Source organism: Schistocerca nitens, chromosome 7, assembly GCF_023898315.1.
Source record: "Schistocerca nitens isolate TAMUIC-IGC-003100 chromosome 7, iqSchNite1.1, whole genome shotgun sequence".
In the NCBI taxonomy this organism is placed as follows: domain Eukaryota; kingdom Metazoa; phylum Arthropoda; class Insecta; order Orthoptera; family Acrididae; genus Schistocerca; species Schistocerca nitens.
This window is the reverse complement of record NC_064620.1, coordinates 627550613-627572960: the sequence shown is the minus strand read 5'-3', so window position 1 is coordinate 627572960 and position 22348 is coordinate 627550613. Positions and strand designations below refer to the sequence as shown.

General features: G+C 49.0%; 1 protein-coding gene across 1 annotated transcript in view; it reads right to left on the bottom strand.

Moving 5' to 3' along the window:
- Window positions 1-22348, bottom strand: part of LOC126195799 (15-hydroxyprostaglandin dehydrogenase [NAD(+)]-like) — a 198411-nt gene that overhangs the window by 77399 nt on the left and 98664 nt on the right. The window contains exon 4 of the mRNA XM_049934435.1: window positions 13735-13914. Coding sequence (XP_049790392.1) covers window positions 13735-13914 — 180 coding nt within the window. The remainder of the gene's footprint in view (window positions 1-13734; window positions 13915-22348) is intronic.

Here is a 22348-nt window from a genome sequence, read left to right as displayed (position 1 = left end):
GCACAATTAACTCCCCACGTATGCCAAGAAGTAGATGCCCATACCTCTGGGGCATCAGGACTCCCGGCAATGGCCATCCCGCCAGGTGGCTATTGCTGCGGCTGGGTGGCGCCCGTGGGGAGGGCCCTTGGTCGGAGTAGGTGGCATCAGGGCGGATGACCCGCAAGGAAGCGTGGTACATCATCTCTCGCTGGCGGCCAGCCACCAGCAGTCTCTAAGCGTTCGAGTGCTCATTTTAAAGGTAACGTTTATGACCCCAAATCGTTCCCATCCCTGGCCTCACCATGGGAGGAATGAAAGGCATTGAATGAAAGTGAGACGTATTCGCCTGATGGTGACTCGTTTCTATCCGTGAAGCCTCAGTTCTTTGTAGAGCATTTAGAGGACAAGTTTGGGGAGGTGGAGGGCTTGTCCAAGATGCGGTCCGGATCGGTGTTGATAAAAACGGCATCCTCCACACAGTCGCGGGCCTTGATCGCTTGTAATAAGCTGGGGGATGTCTCCGTAACTATCACGCCCCATAAAAGTCTGAATATGGTCCAGGGCATTATCTTCCACAGGGATCTCCTTTTACAGTCCGATGACGAGCTGCGCGCCAACTTGGAGCGACGAGGTGTCCATTTCGTCCGGCGCGTCCACTGGGGTCTGAGGGATCATCAAGTTGCCGCCGGTGCCTTCATCTTGGCCTTCGAGGATGACACGTTACCTGAGAAGGTCAAAGTGATGGTATACCGCTGTGATGTCAAGCCATATATCCCTCCCCCGATGCGGTGCTTCAAGTGTTGGAAGTTCGGCCATATGGCTTCTCGCTGTGCTTCCGACCTCGCCTGTCGCGATTGTGGTCGACCATCCCATCCTGATCATCCCTGTGCCCCGCCTCCCATCTTTGTGAACTGTGGTGAGCGCCATCCGCCTTGCTCGCCGGAATATCCGATTCTGCAGAAGGAGCGGAAAATCATGGAAATCAAGACCCTCGTCCGCCTGACGTACGCTGAGGCGAAGCGGAAATACACTCCTGGAAATTGAAATAAGAACACCGTGAATTCATTGTCCCAGGAAGAGGAAACTTTATTGACACATTCCTGGGGTCAGATACATCACATGATCACACTGACAGAACCACAGGCACATAGACACAGGCAACAGAGCATGCACAATGTCGGCACTAGTACAGTGTATATCCACCTTTCGCAGCAATGCAGGCTGCTATTCTCCCATGGAGACCATCGTAGAGATGCTGGATGTAGTCCTGTGGAACGGCTTGCCATGCCATTTCCACCTGGCGCCTCTGTTGGACCAGCGTTCGTGCTGGACGTGCAGACCGCGTGAGACGACGCTTCATCCAGTCCCAAACATGCTCAATGGGGGACAGATCCGGAGATCTTGCTGGCCAGGGTAGTTGACTTACACCTGCTAGAGCACGTTGGGTGGCACGGGATACATGCGGACGTGCATTGTCCTGTTGGAACAGCAAGTTCCCTTGCCGGTCTAGGAATGGTAGAACGATGGGTTCGATGACGGTTTGGATGTACCGTGCACTATTCAGTGTCCCCTCGACGATCACCAGTGGTGTACGGCCAGTGTAGGAGATCGCTCCCCACACCATGATGCCGGGTGTTGGCCCTGTGTGCCTCGGTCGTATGCAGTCCTGATTGTGGCGCTCACCTGCACGGCGCCAAACACGCATACGACCATCATTGGCACCAAGGCAGAAGCGACTCTCATCGCTGAAGACGACACGTCTCCATTCGTCCCTCCATTCACGCCTGTCGCGACACCACTGGAGGCGGGCTGCACGATGTTGGGGCGTGAGCGGAAGACGGCCTAACGGTGTGCGGGACCGTAGCCCAGCTTCATGGAGATGGTTGCGAATGGTCCTCGCCGATACCCCAGGAGCAACAGTGTCCCTAATTTGCTGGGAAGTGGCGGTGCGGTCCCCTACGGCACTGCGTAGGATCCTACGGTCTTGGCGTGCATCCGTACGTCGCTGCGGTCCGGTCCCAGGTCGACGGGCACGTGCACCTTCCGCCGACCACTGGCGACAACATCGATGTACTGTGGAGACCTCACGCCCCACGTGTTGAGCAATTCGGCGGTACGTCCACCCGGCCTCCCGCATGCCCACTATATGCCCTCGCTCAAAGTCCGTCAACTGCACATACGGTTCACGTCCACACTGTCGCGGCATGCTACCAGTGTTAAAGACTGCGATGGAGCTCCGTATGCCACGGCAAGCTGGCTGACACTGTCGGCGGCGGTGCACAAATGCTGCGTAGCTAGCGCCATTCGACGGCCAACACCGCGGTTCCTGGTGTGTCCGCTGTACAGCCCTCTCGCAGTGTCCGGAGCAAGTATGGTGGGTCTGACACACCGGTGTCAATGTGTTCTTTTTTCCATTTCCAGGAGTGTATGATCGGTTTCATCCAGTGCGTATGTCATCTTCTTATGCCGCAATTGTCACTCCTGCTCGAGTTCCATCAGCTCCAGTCAGCTCTCAGAGTCGAAGGCCCATACCTGCCCCCTTGATGGTGGGGGGCACTAAACTCCCTGTTGCTCCTGCTCCATCTACCTCAGGAGCAACGCCCCCCAACCATCGGGGACATCAGTTCACCCTTCCCAGCTGGAGAAGCTCTTCAGCTCCTCTCGCCAGGGAGGGGTCCCTTGGGGACATCCCTTCGCAAGTTCCGACCGGTACCAAAGCCGCCAGCCGCAAGTGGCTCAAACAACCGTCAGTCCCTGGTCGTCGGGACACACGGTCGTCGTCTGTCCCTGAGACTGACCCAGTGACGCCCTCCCAGCCTGAACCACCGAAGGCACAGCGCGAGAAGCAGAAGAAGAAGAAAGTCCCCAAGGCTACTGACATTGCGGTGGCACCAATTCCACCGCTTCCTACAAGCTCTGCGTCTGAGGATGAGGTGTACATTCTGGCGTCCGCTGAGGACCCGGATCTCGCCAGTCCCTCGGACGCAATGGATGGCTGTTGTACAGGTGGTGACTCTGTAGCAGCAGGGGCCCCTGAGTCCTAATCTGCCTCCCCAGTCCCTTCACGCCTTTCCCATCCATGGCCAATACCATCCTCCAGTGGAACTGCAGCGGTTTCTTCCACCATCTAGCAGAGCTCCGACAACTTATCAGCCTTCATCCTTTCGTTTGCATTGCTCTGCAGGAAACTTGGTTTCCAGCAATGCGAACCCCCGCCCTCCGTGGCTATCGGGGTTATTATAAGAACCGGGCAGCTTATGAAAGGGTGTCTGGTGCCGTCTGCATATATGTCCTTAACTCTCTTCACAGCGAGTTTGTACCTCTACAAACAGCTTTAGAGGCTGTCGCTGTTCGGGTGTGGACGCCACAGGCTGTTACCGTCTGCAGTCTTTACCTTCCACCGGATGGTGCTGTCGCGCAGCATGTCCTGGCTGCTCTGATAGCCCAACTGCCGCCACCTTTCTTGTTGCTGGGCGATTGAAATGCCCAAAAACCCTCTATGGGGTGGGACTGCCTCCGATGACCGCGGTCGTGCCGTGGAGCATTTGTTGGCTCAGCTCGACCTTAGCCTCTTGAACACCGGTACTCCCACGCATTTCAGTGTGGCCCATGGCTCGTTCTCGGCCATCGATCTCTCTCTTTTCAGCCCCGGCCTTTTCCCATCCCTCCACTGGAGAGTGCATGACGACCTGTGTGGTAGTGACCATTTTCCCATCTATTTGTCACTGCCCCAATGTCATTCTTCTGGGCGCCTGCCGCATTGCGCTCTCCACAGGGCTGACTGGCCGGCTTTTACTTCCGCTGCAACCATTGAGTCTCCCCAACAGGGTGACATTGACGAGGTGGTCCGTGTCTTGACCACGTCAATCATTTCGGCGGTCGAGGCTGCCATCCCCCACTCTTCTGGACTCCCTCTTAGGAAGGCTGTACCCTGGTGGTCGCCGGAGATTGCTGAGGCTATTCGCGACCGTAGGCGGGCCCTCCAGTGTCATAGGCGGCACCCGTCTCTAGAGACCCTCATCGCCTTTAAGAGGCTCTGTGCCTTGGCCCGTCGTCTTATTACACGGCGTAAGCAGGAGTGCTGGGAGATTTACGGGTACCAAACCCCTATGGGTGTCCCTGGGATCTCCTTGGACGGCGCTGTCTGCACGGACGCTGCCGCCATTGCTGAACACCTTGCTGCGCACTTTGCTAAGAGCTCTGCGACTGCAACTTAACCCCCCCGCCTTTCGCTCTCTCAAGGAACGAGCCGAGCAGACGCCGTTATCATTCCACACGTGAGACGGAATTCCTCGCTGCCCTCGCCGATTGCCCTGATACAGCACCAGGACCAGACTGCATCCACGCACAGATGCCGAAGCATCTCTCCAGGGACTGCCAGAGACACATCCTCACCATTTTAAACCGCATTTGGAGCGAGGGCGTGTTCCCGTCGCAATGGCGAGAGGGTCTTATTGTCATCTTGAAGCCCGGTGCAGACCCACTGACGGTGGACAGCTATCGTCCCATTACCCTCACCAACGTTTTGTGCAAATTGCTCGAACGTATGGTGGGGCAGCATTTGTGTTGGGTCCTTGAGTCACGCGGTCTCCTCACTCCATCCCAGGGTGGCTTCCGTCGGGGCCGGTCTGTCGCGGACAATTTGGTGCGGCTGGAATCTGCTATCCGTACGGCCTTTGCCCGGCGTCAGCATATCGTTGCTGTATTTTTTGATCTGCGGAAGGCGTATGACACCACATGGAGGCAACACATCCTTGCTACGTTGCATGAGTGGGGTCTTTGTGGTCGGCTCCCGGCTTTTCTTCAGACCTTTTTATTGCGCCGCTCTTTCCGGGTGCAAGTCGGTGCCGCCTCTAGTTCATCTTATACACAGGAGAATGGGGCCCCGCAAGGCTCGGTGTGGAGCGTCTCCTTATTTCTAGTGGCCATTAATGGTCTGGCTGCAGCTGTGGGGTCGTCGGTGTCTCCTTCTTTGTATGCCGACGACTTCTGCATCTCCTTTAGCTCCACGACTACGGGAGTCGCCGAACGCAGGCTGCCAGTAGCCGTTTGCAAGGCAGCATCATGGGCTCTGACTCACGGTTTTCAGTTCTCTGCAGCCGAGACTCGAGTTATGCACTTCTGCAGGCGTCGGACGGTCCACCCTCATCCTGAACTTTCCCTCTACGGCTACCTCCTTGAAGTGGTGGACACTTGCCGCTTCTTAGGACTTGTGTTTGATGCCCGGCTCACATGGGTTCCTCATATTACTCAGCTGAAGCAAAAATGCTGGTGGCACCTCAACGCCCTCCACTGCCTGAGCCACACGTCTTGGGGTGCAGGTCGCTGCACGCTGTTGCGATTGTACAGAGCTCTTGTGCAGTCCAGGCTTGATTATGGGAGCCTGGCCTATGGGTCTGCGTCACCCTCAGTGTTGAAGTTGTTCGACCCCATACACCACTGTGGTGTTCGGCTTGCAACTGGCGCTTTTAGTACGAGCCCCATCGATAGTCTACTGGTAGAGGCCGGGGTTCCCCCGCTGTGGATTCGCCGCCATCGACTGCTCGCCGACTATGCTGTCCACGTGCATTGCTCGCCGGGCCATTCCAATCGTCGCCTGCTTTTCCCTGCCGTGGTCCTCCATCTGCCCGAAAGGCGACCTAGGTCTGGGCTCTCCATAGATGTCCGCGTCCAGTTCCTGCTGTCGGAACTGGGGTCCTTCCCTCTTTTGCCTCCCTTCCGGGTCCGTGCACCTACACCTCCCTGGTGTTTGCCCCGGCTGTCCATCCGTCTGGACTTGGCACAGGGACCCAAGGACTCGGTTCCGCCTGTGGCCCTCCGTCGCCGTTTTCTTGCGCTCCTCGCCTCATTTTCGGGCTGTGAGACTGTCTACACTGATGGTTCCCTGCTTGATGGTCGCACTGCCTAAGCTTTTGCTCACGCTGCCCATGTTGAGTAGCGCTCCTTGCCGGCTGGCTGCAGTATTTTTACTGCAGAGCTGGTGGCCATATTGCGCGCTCTTGAGCATATGCGTTTCTGCTCAGGTACGTCCATCGTCATCTGCAGTGACTCCCTGAGCGTCCTTCAGGCAATCGACCGCTGCTATCCCTCTTCTCCTCTGATGTCCTCTATTCGGGAGTCTGTTTCCGCCATTACCTGTTCTGGTCGTTCGGTGGTCTTTGTTTGGACGCCAGGTCACGTTGGCATCCCGGGGAACGAACGTGTTGACAGGTTGGCCAAAGGGGCGATCGACGCCCCGGCTTTGGAGATCGGCCTCACGGCTCGCGATCAGCAGCTGGTGTTGCGCCGTAAGGTGCTTGGCATGTGGTCTGTTGAGTGGCGTGGCATGACAGCCCCGAATAAACTGTGGGCTGTCAAGGAGACGACCGATGTGTGGCGCTCCTCCCTGCGGGCTTCTCGCAGGGACTCTGTCATCCTGTGTTGGCTCCGCATCGGCCATACCTACCTGACGCACGGCCATCTTTTGCGTCAGGAGGATCCCCCCCCCCTGTGTCGGTGTGGGTCCTGGCTGACGGTAGCCCACATTCTGTTGGAGTGTCCCCAACTGCGCACCCTCCGGCAGTCTTTTAATCTGCAGGGGACTTTGCCTTTGGTTTTATGTGACAATGCCTCCATGGCTAACGACGTTTTAAATTTTATCTGTGGTAGTCCTTTTTATGGTTCCATTTAGAGAGGTCCTGCACCTTTCCCTTTCTGTGTCTCTTGTCCTCGTGTCTCTCATATTTGGTTGCAGATTTTAGTGTGTAGTCGGCTGGTTGACTCTTTCCCTTTTTTTGTTCTCGTGGTCAGTTAACCAGTTTCCGGCCATCTTCTTTTCTTCGGTTTCCTTCTGTCTGGTGTTTGTCTGTACTCTTCTTGTCTGTAGTGCTTGTTGCTGCATTTGTGTTGTTTTAGTGCATGGGGGAGAGTCTCCTTCCCCCTTTGGTTTTTTTAGCTGCTCCGCAAATTTTCGCCTCGCCTGTTTTTGGAATGGGGGACTGATGACCTTAGCTGTTTAGTCCCCCTGAAACATCCCAACAACCACCACCTTAATTACCGGGGTGTTCTGGAACTCATCCGTGCTGGAATTGTGGACCATCGACTTCGGGCTTTGGAAGTTCATCAAAGGACCGAATTTATTAATGTCTATCTGGCATCACGAATTCCGCACGTCGCGCAGACGCTACCAATGCCTGAACTCAGCCCAGAGCCTCATGGCGGCATTAGGTTCATTTGTCAGCGCTGGGATAATTTTTAAGTTACGATACGATTCCTTCACTCTTCCTAAAGAACGTGGCAGACTTGACAGCGGAGCCATTTTTCTCCTTCGGGAGGATTTATCTGGAGTATAGCTGTATACGGGACTTCCTGCCAGTCTCTCGCTTACCGGTGGCTAGTGACATCTCGTGCTCCCCGCTTCGCCGGCGATCGCCCAATGCCGTCGAACTGACATACCTTGACGTGCATCGGAGGATAGAATGGTGCTCAGTCAACGCGGTGACGCTATATTCAGACGTACGTTCGACCTGGTACGTGACGATGAACAAAAACCAAGTTACTCGAGAGACATTCCGTCGGATCCGTCTTACCGATTTACTTTTACGCGTAAACTGCAACGCCCAGGATACACACGAACACCAGCTACATTGCGAGACGGCGGAATAGATCTGTATGTTGTGCGTCAAATTTTGCCTTTCTTGTTACGAGTGTCGCCCGCTTCTGCCGATTGACGCACTCTCCTCTATCCTGACGCTGTTTTATTACCCGAGGACGAAACACAACGCCGTCACTTGGATCAGAGGCCACGCGATTCATATTTTCTTGGAGGGAACAATTGTGGAACAATTTAAACGATCGCCGTTGTCCTGTTGTGAAGGATCCTAAGTACAGCTAATACTTTTTGAACAACTTGCGGAGCATCTTCCACGATCCGCCCCGCAGCTGGATCATTCATGGCAGGAGATGAATTTGATACACCCACACGTAGATGATCGAACAACATGCCATAGAGATGGGGCGGTAAAGTTCGTGGAATATCGACGCCTCGTGTGTGCGTTTCCAGATGTGCTACTTTGTGCTTGCTTTTTTCTTTTTTTTTTTTTTCACGCACCTAGTACATTCCCCTTCTTCTTTTAAAATCCAAGGTGTGGACTTTATGAATGACATATGCCAGAAAAACAAGTGACGGGAGAACCAAACTGTTACTGATACGCAAATGCATGATGATATAGGGGGCGTCAACTTCTGACTTCATTATGGGACTGTGTTCATTGTTTGCTGTAATACTTATATATAATTATTTATCATTAGGAAGCGAATTTATGCAGAGTTTTATAAGGTAATGAAACAAAAAAGAAACAGAGAAAATGTGTTTTCAAAATTAAAAATGCATTATGACAGTTGTCATTTTCACGACGCAAACTGACATCATACCTATATTGTTGAACTGTTTCATATTCAAGTTTTCTTTTCTTTTAAACTCATCTTAGCTTTTAAATTAGGTCCCATTTCAGTACCCCGCAAAACTGGTTACTCTGTTATGTTTACTTCATACATCAAGTTATTTATGAAGTTTATTCCAAACTGCCAATTGCGGAATCTTTTGAATCCGTCTGTTTCTTCAAACTTTATTAGAAATAAGAAAACAAGATATTTATGTTGTCTGTCACTGTTTGTCCTCTTAATTCCTCTCTGGCGTCTAGTAACTTGCCTCCAAACTCATCTTTGGTTTGTGCTACTTAATTGGACTGTCTCAGACAAGCCGTCCTCACTTTCATCCAACCCAGAATATTTCCTCGATTTCCCTCTACACCTGTTCTATTTTCACTTCCATCATCGTTAGGCTGAACAAAAAAATTCAAAATCTATACAAACGTCACATTCAAAATTCCAAATGCGTCAGCCCATAGCAAAACACGCAAAATAATAACAAGAAATAATATTTATACGTCTGAAAAGCAGGCAGCAGGTACACACTACGTATCTCCCAACACTGAGTCGAAATAGTTCACATCCTGGTGCAATTCTCTCTAGCAGTTTAGTGGCCCAAGTTCTCCCACTTTTGCATCCATATAAAATAAGTATTTTCTTAGTGTATATTTCACCTGTGAGCCCCCAGGACCAATTAATTCCATAGTACTTAGAACTGAGGTACGCTGATCAGAAGTCCAAAGCAGCCATTGAATTCCCAAACATGAGGTGCCCCAGGACTTAGCTAAGGAACCCCTACTATTCAGTTTATACACCAATAATCTGAGTCTACATGTGAATGTTCATAAAACTATCTTATTTGTTACAATAGCACTCCTTCATGGTAGTAAAGGCGAGGAATTACAATAGCCTTTGAACTGTAAGACAAAGCCAGTTTGCAAATGGCCACTTGATAAAAATGCAGTCGTAAATAATAAAAGACTGTCATAGTAAATCTTCATAATCATCAAAAGAAGAATCTGCATAAACTGTTGTTTAGGTTAAGACAGAAATCAGAAACAAAATTCCAAAGAATATGGCTGAAGGTTGGCTAAAACTGCATTAACTGTATTGAGTCTGTTAACAGCAAATTAATTAGAAAATATTTTAAGAACTCAAAATTTGTACCAATATGAAAACAATTATAAAAGTCTGCTATGCTTATATTTATCTCGCATAAATTAGACTGTAACGTTCTGTGGACTAACCACAGTATCACTTAGTAGTTTTAAAAGTCAAAAAAGGGCCATTAGAAAAATGAACGGAAGAAAAATAAGGAAATCATTCACATCTGCTTTCATATCATTTGATATGGTTTCCCTTGTATGTATTAGTAGTAGAGCATCGCTGCTACTCGTTGAAACAAATTTAACTGAGAAAGCCAACAGACTGCAGAGCCGTTCTCAAACAAACTTAGTGCCACACTGAATAAGAAGCTTCACGTAGCTCGTTCTAGTACCACATGGTGGCCGAAGGGAACCAAGGCAATAACTTTAAAAAAAAAAATCTCTACAGCCATATTTACAGGATCAGTGCCTTTAATCTCTCAATGAATATGTGGGCTTGTTAAATACCTTCTCATGTTGAAATTCTTATTGTTCTGTGATTCACTGAAACGTACAAGCTGATGTCCACCATAGATAAAAAGTTATATCAGATGCTTGATTTGTGCAGCAATTTAAGGAATTTCTAAATCATATCGTTGGCTACAATTTCAGTACATCATTTGTAGCATGTAGTGTTTTTAGAGATTCATACAGAAATAAATCGGACTTTCTCATCCCTTGGCTACTATATCAAGATAACGTGATTCGACTCTACATTGTAAGTTACTAAAGTGCATCATTGTGCATGATCTGTAATTCATTGAACTTTATACATTATTCAAGAAAGTAGGTACCATGATAATGAATGAGAACTGTGGCTGAAAGTGTTATTGTTTGCACGGTCATTTTCTGCACTAGCTGTTATAACCAATTATTACTCATCTTTTGTCTTCAGCTTACTGCAATTAAAGGGCATAATTGGCCATATTCTTTAACTACAGAAAGATTAAGACGGAAAAATAAATAATAATTGATCAGAATGAAAGGTATACTTCCTTTGTATTTTTTATTTTTTTATTGGGAGTAGTCTTCAAATTTTAGTATGTCCTTCTTCACTCAGTCAGACACGAAGTTTACTTAAAATCCTATTTCATAAAAAGCCTGGGCCTTTCTTAACAATACGAACCATGGAAATAATCTGACAACGCTGGTTTAGTCCTCAAAATTTATTAGTGCATCAGTTTCACTTCCACATTCAGTTTCGTAACACACGTCAAAAAATTTCACAGAAATTTGCTTCCTGAAATATAAAATACGTAATTTTCAATAGATTACCTATCGTGTTTTTAAGAAACGACACGGAGAGTTATAAAATATACTTGAAGCTAATTTTGAGCCGTGGCGCCATATTTTACTTCGCTTGGGTATTGTCCGGTGTCACTGGCTCGAGTTTGTCATCGATTTACTATTTGTTCAGTAAGTATCTTTGATCGAAGTCGGCCTAGGAGACAGTGGTGTCTCGGGGTGGAAGGCAGTTGGTCTGAGACAGGGGAGTTGCACGGTTAGAGCCGAGTTGTTTGTGAAATCGGTGTGAGAACTAAGTTGCGCTGTTTGCGCCAAGTTGGTATGCGAAAGCTGCATACTTCCGACACAGGAAATTGGCTGTTGGGCGAATGGTGTGCGGGGCGCTAGCCCGCGCTAGCTCATCGCAACTGTAAATACTGCGTGTAATTTTGTGTTTTTGACTTACGCCTCTAGTCAGCCCTGTAATTCCAGTTTGAAGGGATAGCATTCACTTGGTGTGTGCAGCAGGCTTTTTCTGAAATTACAAAACTTGCATTAGAAAATTAAGGTTCATCTCAATGTGGAAAACTCTTCAAGGGTACGATATGGTCAATTACCTAGGAACTAATGTTCTATTCAAATTTGAAAGTTACAATCGAGAAAACGTTGTCTACAGTATATTTAATAATCTATTTGCTACATTGTTACTCTATTGTACGTTATACTCAGTAAGTGAAATGAAACTAATTATTATCAAAGAAAAAATTACAAGTTGAAAACATTTTGAAGTAGAAGATATGGATTACGAACAGAAATTCCCATTTTCAAGACAGAGGAACTTGTTAAGATATTAAAGAAACTCAGTACGTCTGCAAATATCACGAGTTCCCTGGTAGAAGCATCTTCCGTTTCAGCGTACAAAGTGGTGGATGACTGACGAAGTAGTCCACACGTTATGTAACTAGTTTTAAAAATATACAGAAGTTTATTCATCATAAAACTCTCTAACTGAAGAGCAAACACTAATACCTAAATGTGTAGAACTCGTGACATTTACAAACTCTGTACCAAACACATCCACATGTTTAAAAACAACAAAAACAGTATAAAATGGGAGAAGCTGGTTATGGCGGTTTCCAGTGAGCGTTCGTTCGTGTGATTCTAAAATCGGTCACTAGAGTGCAACGCCGAGAAGGAAGCAAAACGTGTTCACATGTACGCTGCCCTCCAAGTAGAAAACTCTCCCCTACACAACGTAAACACGTTTATACACTGAGCTGAAGAAAGTCATAGGACAGCGATACGTACATATACAGACGGCCGTAGTATCGTGCATACAAAGTTGAAAAGGACGGTGCATTAGCGAAGTTGTCATTTGTACTCGGGTGATTCGTGTGAATAGGTATCCGACGCGATTACGGCAGCACTGCGGGAGTTAAGAGACTTTGAACGCGGTATTGTAGCTGGAGCTAGACGCATGGGACATTCTGACTCGTAAATTGTTAGGGAATATAATATTCCGAGATCCACAGTGTCAAGACAATGCCGAGGATACCGCATTTGAGGCATTACTTGGCGCCACGGACATTGCAGTAGTCCCCAGCCCTCACTTACCGACGGAGTGCAGCGGCCTTTCCCCAGAGTTGTCAGCGCTGAGAGACAAGGAACACTGCTCGAAATATCCGCAGAGATCAAAGCGGGACGTACGACGAACGTCTGCGTGGCGAAATGTTGAGTTAATGGGCTACGGCAGCAGACGATCTACTTGACTGCCTTTACTGGCAGCACGACATCGCTTGCAGCACCTCTCCTGGGTTCGTGACCACATCGGCTGGAGCCTAGACGGGTGGAAAACTGTGGTGTGGTCCGATTAGTCCCGATTTCAGTTAGCTAGAGCTGATGGCAGGGTTCGAGTGTGGCGCACACCCCACGAAGACATGGACCCAAGTTGTCAACAAGCCACTGTGCAAGTTGCTGGTCGCTCCATAATGGTGTGGGGTGTGTTTACATGGAATGAACTGCCCCCTCTGTCCAGCTAAACCTATCGTTGACTACAAATGACTGTGTTCGACTGCTTTGCAAGGGGTGTCGAGGGTGTGCCGAAAATACCAAACTTCGCGCCAACACACTGGCTGACGACCGCCACTTAACGATCGAGAGCAGCGGCGTTTGCGTAGAGGTGTCAGTGCAAGCAGACAAGCAATACCGCGTGAAATAACGGCAGAAATCAATGTGCGACGGACGAAGAACGTATCCGTTAGAACAGATCGGAAAAATGTGGCGTTAATGAGTTATAGCAACAGACAACCGGCGTGGGTGCCTTCGCTAACAGCACGACTTGTTTGCAGACCCACACCTACTCTCGTGACCATGTCGGTTGGGATCTGGACGACTGGAAAACCGTGATCTACTCAGATGAGTCCTGGTTTCAGTTGGTAAGAGCTGGTGGCAGGGTTGGAGTGTGTTGTAGAGTGAACGAAGTCACTCATCCAGGTTGTCAACAAGGCACTGGGCAAGCCGGTGGTGGCTCCATGAGGGTGTGGGCTGTGTCTACGTGGAATGGACTGCGTCCTACGGATGTTCGCTGCTTGGAGACCATTTGCAACCATTCGTGGACTTTATATTCTCAAACAACGATGTAATTTTTACAACTGACAATGCGTCATGTCACCGGGCGACAATTGTTCGCGGTTTGAAGAACATTCTGTATACCTGGAGCCACCCAGATCGGCTGACATGAATACTATCGAATATTTACGGGACGCGATCGAGAGTTCAGTTGGTGAACGGTGCAGCGGCAGCACTTTCGTAGTTATAGACAGCTAGAGAGGCAGCACGGCTCAGTACTTCTGCAGGGGACTTCCAACCACTTGTTGAGACCACGCCACGTTGAGTTGCCACACGTCTGTCACCTCAGTGTAAGGTCACATAACGATAATGTGATGGCTGTGATGCACTGCAGGCTCATACTCACCCCGTAGGAGCGGGACAGGCCGACGACGGCATGCTTGGTGGCCACGTAGACGGGGCAGCCGGCGAGCGGCGCCAGCCCCAGCACCGACGCCACGTTCAGCACGACGCCGCCGCCGCGGCCGCCGCCGCCCCCGCGCGACATCAGCTCCATCGCCAGCTGTGTGCATCGCACCACCGCCGTCTGTCGGGAAAGCGCGCGCCAGTTACAGTCGGCCACCTGCGCTGCAGGCCACACTGCTCGTGTCGAGTTCCAGTGTGCTTTCCTGTTTCACGTGCATATCTAACGTGGCAAGAAAATATCTGATCGGTTTACCAGACGAAGTGTTAGCCACCTCCTTAAGAGAGCACACTGCGCGCTCTGGAGCGATGGTGACTGTGTCGAAATGGTAGAAGGCGGTCCGGTCACGTGACCACCTACCGCTGCGCAAGCCGTGAGAATAAACTGCAGGGTGTGCGCCAGTCACTTGTATCGACATAGCACAGTTAGCGTTTCATTATCAAGTTCCCTCTTCGGGGTTTTCATCTCCAGTCTTGACGTAACGCTCGGCTTGTTTCTTAAGAAAACGTGAGGTTTGTTTTGTGTGGGGATTTCAATATGAACTTACTTACTGGTTCTCCAGAGAAAAGAATGTTAGCAGATTTACTTGAATCTTACGACCTTTTGAAGACAGCATATTTTCCAACTAGAGTTCAGGGCAGCACGATCGTAAATTTTTGTCTGTTTGATGGACACGGTTCGGTCGGGTTGGGTTGTTTGGGGGAGGAGACCAAACAGCGAGGTCATCGGTCTCATCGGATTAGGAAGGAAGGGGAAAGAAGTCGGCCGTGCCCTTTCAAAGGAGCCATTCCGGCATTTGCCTGGAGCGATTTAGGAAAATCACGGAAACCTAAATCAGGCGAGGGATTGAACCGTCGTCCTCCCGAATGCGAGTCCAGCGTAATAACCACTACGCCACCTCGCTGTGTATGGACACGGTGTGAGAAAAATTACTAACGGCACTTCATATCGCGATCCACAAGTCGTATTACTGAAAGCTATCAAAGCAGAGTCATACCCCAAAATAGAGTAGAAAAGACATATAGATATGATTCCACCTCCAATGCGGAATTTTAAAGCCAATCTCCAAAGGGAAACATGGCAAGAAGCCTATAATACGGATAATTTTAACGATAAATATAATAAGTTTCCTCAAACATTTATCACGTTCATTCATAACTCTTTCCCCTCAAAAATTATAGGCATGGATTATTAATAATCGACCGATTCCTACAAGTAACGACACTGCAATAACGTGTAGGAGGAAGAAGGAGCTGCATGTTAACACGAAAAACAATCAAAGCCTGGTAACACAGTTTATCTACAGGGAACATTTCAAAGGTTGAGAAATATCATCAGACACGCTAAAACAATGCATTGCAACTACCGAATAAATAGATCTCAGAACAAAATTCAAACTGTGTGGTCAAATATGGAAGCGATATTAGGGCAGCGATCAATACTGTTCACCTCTCTTTTATCAGAATAAGACTCATAGTGACTCACGAGAGGTATGCAAAATCCCACATACACTGCCTGAAACAATTTTATTACAACCTTTTACAGGTTTCCAATTCACTCGAAATTCATTATTCCAACAGTGTAAATGGACTACATGAAATGAGTACATTTACAGATAAATAACACAAGCGGTTCAGATGTACCAGGTATCGACGCGTCCTCAAACACCCATGTTGCCCCATGGACGGCAATGCAGGTGCTCACTCTTGCGTCCAGCCTATCGTAGAGATGGCGAACACTGTCCTGGGATACTTAATGCCACACCTGTTCGACACGTCCACGTAGTTCTGTAAAAGTTGTTGGTTGACGAGTCACTGTATTTCACTCTGTGGAATTAAAACGTGTATATTTTGTAATGGAAGGCATGAAACTCATATTCAGAACAGTGGAAATTAAAATGTTCTGTGGTGCCTCTCCTGATCCCAGTCGGCCGGCCTCGCATCCTACCCTCCTTAAAAAAACTCACAATTAATACTGGGTGTGATTATTTGTGACGGAAACAATAAGAACTTGAAAGTTATCTAAGTAAATAAAAATTTGACTATAGGTTCTCTTTTAAATAATTAAAAATATTACAGAAAGTTCTCTTTAAATAATAAAAATATGACTGACGTGTTGTTTCTAAATGTAAGGGGCTCTGAGCACTATGGGACTTAACATCTGAGGTCATCAGTCCCCTAGACTCAGAACTACTTAAACCTAACTAACCTAAAGACATCACACACATCCATGCCCGAGGCAGGATTCGAACCTGCGACCGTAGCAGCAGCGCGGTTCCGGACGGAAGCGCCTAGAGGAGCTCGGCCACAGCGGCAGGCTTTCTGATTGTAAGATGTGAGCTATAATAATAAATGAACTGTCGTATTGTAAAGGTAAAGCTGCATTGTAATGACAATTAACTGCCCGAATGAAAAGGGAAGTATTTCATACTGTAAACGTTATCAATCTGACTGCAAGAATTTTGAACAGTATAAACTGCCTCAATAATGAACTTTGACATGAAACCTACAGCAATTGGTTTTGCAAAATTGATCACAAAAACTGTCTCTGAATGACTTAAATTGGCCTTGCTTGAACTAAAAAAATCAAAATATTTAGTCCTCATCTCTATTCTGCGCAAATCTGGATAACGCTTTGCAGTACTGCTCTGTCTTGCGCGCCGCTATGCTGAAGCTGCATATTACTATAGCTACACGGCGACACTCGGGAGATGCAATTAGTTAGCTGCAAATCGAATTATTTTCCGAACACACTTAGTTCCATGATCAATTAAAAAACAGTAATAGAAAGGTTGGTAAAAAGTGAAATATGCCCATAAATGACAACGCAAATTTTTTTGTATCCTGTGAAAAAGTGCTCATGGTTGATTTTAAATAATACACTTTCCTATCTCTCAAATCTAGCAACTCTCAGTACAATAACCAAGTTAGTCCGATGGCGCAGCAATAGTAAAAAAAAGAAGTAATTATAATATTTACCTTTGACAGTCCATTAGACTTCGTTCTTCCACAAATCAGTTTCCGTTATAATCTTGAAATAATCATGTGCATTAAACACATTGATAAATTGAGACTTTACGAGTACATTTGAAACATATCATTGCCATTGCTTCCTCGCTCTAACACAGCTTAACATTGTCTGACACACTGCGCCCTCGCGCACATCAGAGTTATTAACGTAACTTCTGCGATACCGCTTTACAACAATGGTGGTCGCTCACAATCGATTCAGACACCAAAATTATACATGACACCTAGCAAACTCTTCAGAAAATTTGCTCTCTTTATTGCCTATTAGCTAATAACTCTTTCTTTTGTGTGACGTAAAATTAAATATAGGAAACACAAAACCAGTAAAGACAAGAGACAAGCAACACAGTACACATTTCTTCAGTCCTTAGGTCCTAACATTTTTTTCTCTCTAATCTTGCTGCAGCTCTACAAGGCGCACTTTCCTGTCTGCGAAACGTCTGTCGTACTGTGTGTGCCGATTGGTTTCCTCCTCCCGCAATTTGCCCTTCGCGCCGCTGTGATTCGCCCCCAGGGGCTCAGCATTCATTTGCTGGGTACGGGCTTGGCGATCCCGGGGTTCCTGAGCTGGGGACTGGTAAGCGCCGCCTGTCCCCTGTCACCGTAAGCTCTGGACATACTTCAACGACCACCGTGCGGCGCGGCGGTGGAACGTTGTGTGTCTCAGGGAGTGGGGATCTTGGCTTGACCGCCCGGATCGCGAGGATGGCATAACCCTCTATAAAAAAACCCTCAATCTCAAGGTGTGCTGCGCGCCGATGAGATGCATGGTTGTTGAGGTGGAACAGTCGTTAGCGGGCAACCTCTGGGGAGCCTGCCGCACCTCAGTTGTATAAGGCTTACCTAGGCACGCGGGGCTCTGTCTAGGTGGACTCCTAGTTCCCTAGCTGCTCGTGGGACCGAGATGGAACCCTCGAACTTTTCTTCTTCTCCTCCCAGCGGAAAGGGTGGGCCGCTGGTAGGTTCTAACACCCAATCTCACAAGAGGGCTCGTGTAGCCAGTCCTCCTGATTCAGAAAATAGTAACAGAACGCATTCTGCTTCGCAGAGTGTGTTTCTTATAATTAAAAGAAAAGATGGGAGTTTCGACAAAGTTTCACCATTTTATATCCAGAAAGGCTTAGAAGATATTGCTGGCACATTAAAATCTGTAAAGTGCTTGCGAAATGCCACCCTGTTGGTTGAAACATTTAGCTTCCAGCAAGTCCTGAACCTTCAGAAGGCACAATTTCTTAGGGAGTTTGCGATTGAGACTGAATTTCACAACACCTTGAACTACAGCAAGGGTGTTGTGACTTGCAGAGATCTCGTTGACATTCCCCAACACGAACTGAAAGCTGAATGGTCCCGGGAAGGAATTGTCGACGTGCAACACGTTATGAAACGGGTGGATGGTACTCTCATAAAGACTGACTCATTTATCCTTACATTTAACAGCACCAAATTGCCAGAGCATGTGAAGGCAGGTTTCCTACGTCTCAGTGTATGGCCTTATTACCCCAACCCCTTGAGGTGTTTTAAATGCCAACACTTTGGACACACTACTCTCGGCTGTAGAGGGGAAGCCACTTGCGGGAATTGTGGTAAAGCCGCCCATGAGGGAGTTGGTTGCTCCTCTCCTCCCAAGTGTGTCAACTGCTCTGGGGATCACCCTGTGTGGAGTAGGGAATGCAGAGTTTTCCTTGAGGAACGGAAGATCCAGGAACTTAAGACTACAAAACGCATCCCGTATGGAGAGGCGAAGAAAATTTACAAGTCCATGCAGCCGCCCACGTTCGTTGCTTCCTTTTCTTCCGTTCTGAAACAGCCAGTCTTGAAAACCGATGCCGCTACACAAACAAAGGTTGCTACTGGCAGTACTAGCTCCTGCGTTTGTCAATGTACGTGTGCTGCTGCCGTTCCTGTGAAGCCTGCTGCTCCCTCCCCGGCCTTCTGACCAGGCTGTGGTAGCTGACATCATGGAACTTCCTGCCCCTTCCCGGGTCCAGTCTTGTGCAATGCCCAGCGCAGCTACACCCCCTACTGCTTCTGAGGTTTTGGCTCCAATGCCACCTCAGGCCAGAAAATCGAAGCCAAAGCCAAAGGTGAAGACTCGCCCGCTAAAGGAGACTGAAGTTCTACAGTCTGCTGATGTGGATGTCATTCTCTCTGACGTCTCTCTCGACTCCTCTACTGAGGCGATGGAGGTTGATGTCAGACTGGGGCAATCATCTTGCCCCAAAACTGAGCCTCCACCTGTTGTGGGCTCTCCTCCCCGACAGAAAGCGAGAATGAGGGTACTTCCACCCTGATAGATGGCTCCCATTATACAGTGGAACATGAATGGACACCGGGCACATGTGGAGGAACTGAACCTCCTAGCACGGCAACGCCCCCTGTGCTTGTGTTTACAGGAAACGCATTTCAAACCATCTGATGCTCCTGTACTCAGGGGCTATACGTTATATCGCCGAGATGACCTGACTGGAGAAAGGGCCAAAGGCGGAGTCGCCGTGTTTGTCAATAATGACCACCAATCTCTCCTCTCCCCCTGGATACTGACCTGCAAGCAGTTGCGGTTGAAATTTATTCCCGTCGCAGGCTTACCGTTTGCTCCCTTTACTTACCCCCTCTGGATGCAGTGAACTTAGAGGCTCTCACAGACCTTATTGACCAACTCCCCCGCCCGTTTCTCCTCCTGGGAGACTTCAATGCCCATCGTGTCCTGTGGGGCTCCACTTCTCTTTGCGCTCGAGGTCGAATTTTGGAGAGCCTCCTAACATCTCAAGTGTTGTGCATCCTCAACACAGGTACTCCAACTCATTTCTCTACTGCTACTGGGTCATTCTCAGCCATTGACCTATCTTTCTGCTCTCCTACCCTCAGCGACTCTGTTCACTGGGAGGTCATTGACGACCTTCATTCCAGCGATCACTTCCCCATCCGCATTCATCTCCTGGATAGTGTACTGCTGGAGCAGAGGCCGCTATCGTGGATGATTGGTAGGGCTAACTGGCCTCTGTTCACTCGGTTGGCTGTCTTTGAACGCCAAAACAGCGTACAGGAATGGGTGGATCACATCACACTTGTGATCCATCATGCTGCTGACCTGTCCATACCACAGTCTTCTGGCCCTCCTAAGCTGAGTGCTTGTAAGCTTGGTGGACGGAAGAGTGCCGATCAGCCATCTGGGACAGGCGTGCGGCTCTTCGCCGATTTAAATGCCGCCCAACAGTGGTCAATCTTACCGCCTTTCGAATCGCGAGAGCCAGGGCACGTCGTGTCATTCAAGAGAGCAAGAAAAGGTCATGGCAGGAGTTCATGGACTCCATCAACCGTTCCACTTGTTCCACAAAGGTATGGGAAGCCATCCGGAGGATTTCCGGTAAACGCAGCCGTTTACCAATACCTGCAGTCCTGAACCAGGGATGCCTCCAAACGAAACCCAGAGCCATAGCTCAGTCGCTGGCAGAGCATTTTGCACAAAGTACTGCCACTGCAACCCAGGATCCAGCGTTTCGTCGCTACCGTGCGACTGTTGAAAGAGCGAACTTGGACTTTCGGTCGAACAGTTCTGAGGCCTACAACTCCCCTTTCTCCATGTGGGAACTTGACTCGGCTCTTACTGAGACTTCTGACACTGCACCAGGTTACGACCGCATCCGGTACTCCATGCTTCGACATCTGCCAGCGGCGTCAAAGGAAATCCTCCTTGAATGTTTTAATCTGATATGGAAGACAGGAGTGTCCCCCACCTCGTGGAGGAAGGCAATCCTCATACCTCTCCTCATACCAGGAAAGGACCGCAGATGTCCCAGTAGTTATCGTAGTATCACCTTGACAAGCTGTGTCGGAAAGACCCTGGAACGGATGGTTAACCGTCGTCTGGTCTGGCTGTTACAGACTACAAAGCTCCTTAGCCGCTTTCAGTGTGGATTCCGAAAATTTCGGTCCACGGTCGACAACTTGACCCTCCTAGAGGCGGCTATTCAGCAGGCTTTCCTCCGTCAGCATCACTGTATTGGTATCTTCTTTGATATCAGTAAGGCATATGATAACTACTTGGAGACACTGTAGGACAACTGCATCAATGGGGCTTTCGTGGCCGCCTCCCCATTTTCATTCGGTCTTTCCTGTCTCAGCGGTTTTTTCGGACCCGCGTTGGTAACACACTGTCTGATCGCTTTGAGCAAGAGAACGGTGTCCCCCAGGGCAGTGCTTTAAGCGTTACCCTCTTTGCCATAGCCATCAACAGTATAACGTCTACAGTGAGGAGTCCAGTACAGTGCTCCTTGTTTGTGGACGACTTTGCTGTTTTCTGTTCCTCCTCTAGTGTTGCATCCGCGAGCCGTCAATTGCAGCTAACAGTGCGGCGGTTAGAGGAGAGGGCTGCAAAGACGGGTTTTAGGTTTTCTGCCGATAAGTGTGTTTGTGTTCATTTTAATCGTTCTCGTCGTCTTTTTACTTTGCCTGCCTTGCATATGGGGGATGCTGTCCTACATTTTAGAGACACAGTGCGGTTTCTGGGCCTAATTTTTGACTCCAGGTTGTCATGGCTGCCACACCTACGTGACTTGAAAGCCAGAACCCTGAAGGCACTGAACATCCTCAAGTGCCTCAGCCATAGGTCTTGGGGAGCGGACAGAGCGCGTCTCCTTCAGTTTTATCGAGCTTTTGTGCGCTCACGGCTGGACTATGGGTGCACAGTATATGGGTCGGCGAGGCCGTCTTATTTGCGGATCCTTGACGTTGTTCACCATGCTGGGATTCGACTGGCCACGGGTGCTTATCGGACCAGTCCCGTACCCAGCTTCTGTGCTGAGGCTGGCGAACCGCCACTTACCATCCGGCGGCAGCTCCTGCTGGTGCGCCAGGCTTGTAAGTTTCTTGCAGCTCCCAGCTCGCCTGCTCACCGCCTTGTTGCCCATCCACCTCTGGACCGCCTTTTTTCCCGCCGTCCCCGGGCTACGTTGCCCTTTGGGATCCGTGTGCAACGTGTGCTTGAGTCCCCCGGTGTGGAGTCTGTACAACCCCAAATCCAGGGTTTTAACCGCCTGCCACTCTGGTTACTGAAGAGGCCCGGAGTGATTTTAGATTTATTGCAGTACAAGAGAGATTGCACTCCTGCCACCGTTTTTAATGCAGCATTTTCTGCTATTTTATCTGAGAACCACGACTATGTAGCTGTTTTTACGGATGGGTCGAAACAAGGGGATTCCGTGGGTTGCTCAGTTGTTTCTCCGGATCGTGTCCTCAAGGTCCGACTGCCTCAGACTTTTACTGTCTTTGATGCGGAATTGTCTGCGATCTTGCGGGCGCTGGAGCAGATGAGACATTCTTCCTCTCCTAAATTTCTTGTCTGTTCCGATTCACTCAGTGCCCTTCAATCATTGCACCATTTGTATCCGGCAGATAAAGTAGTCCAGACCATCCAGGATGCCCTCCTCCGACTACAGCGACTGGGGAAGGTTGTAGCTTTCTGCTGGGTTCCGGGGCATGTCGGCATTGCTGGGAATGAAAGGGCAGATCTCGCAGCCAAGGAGGCGTGT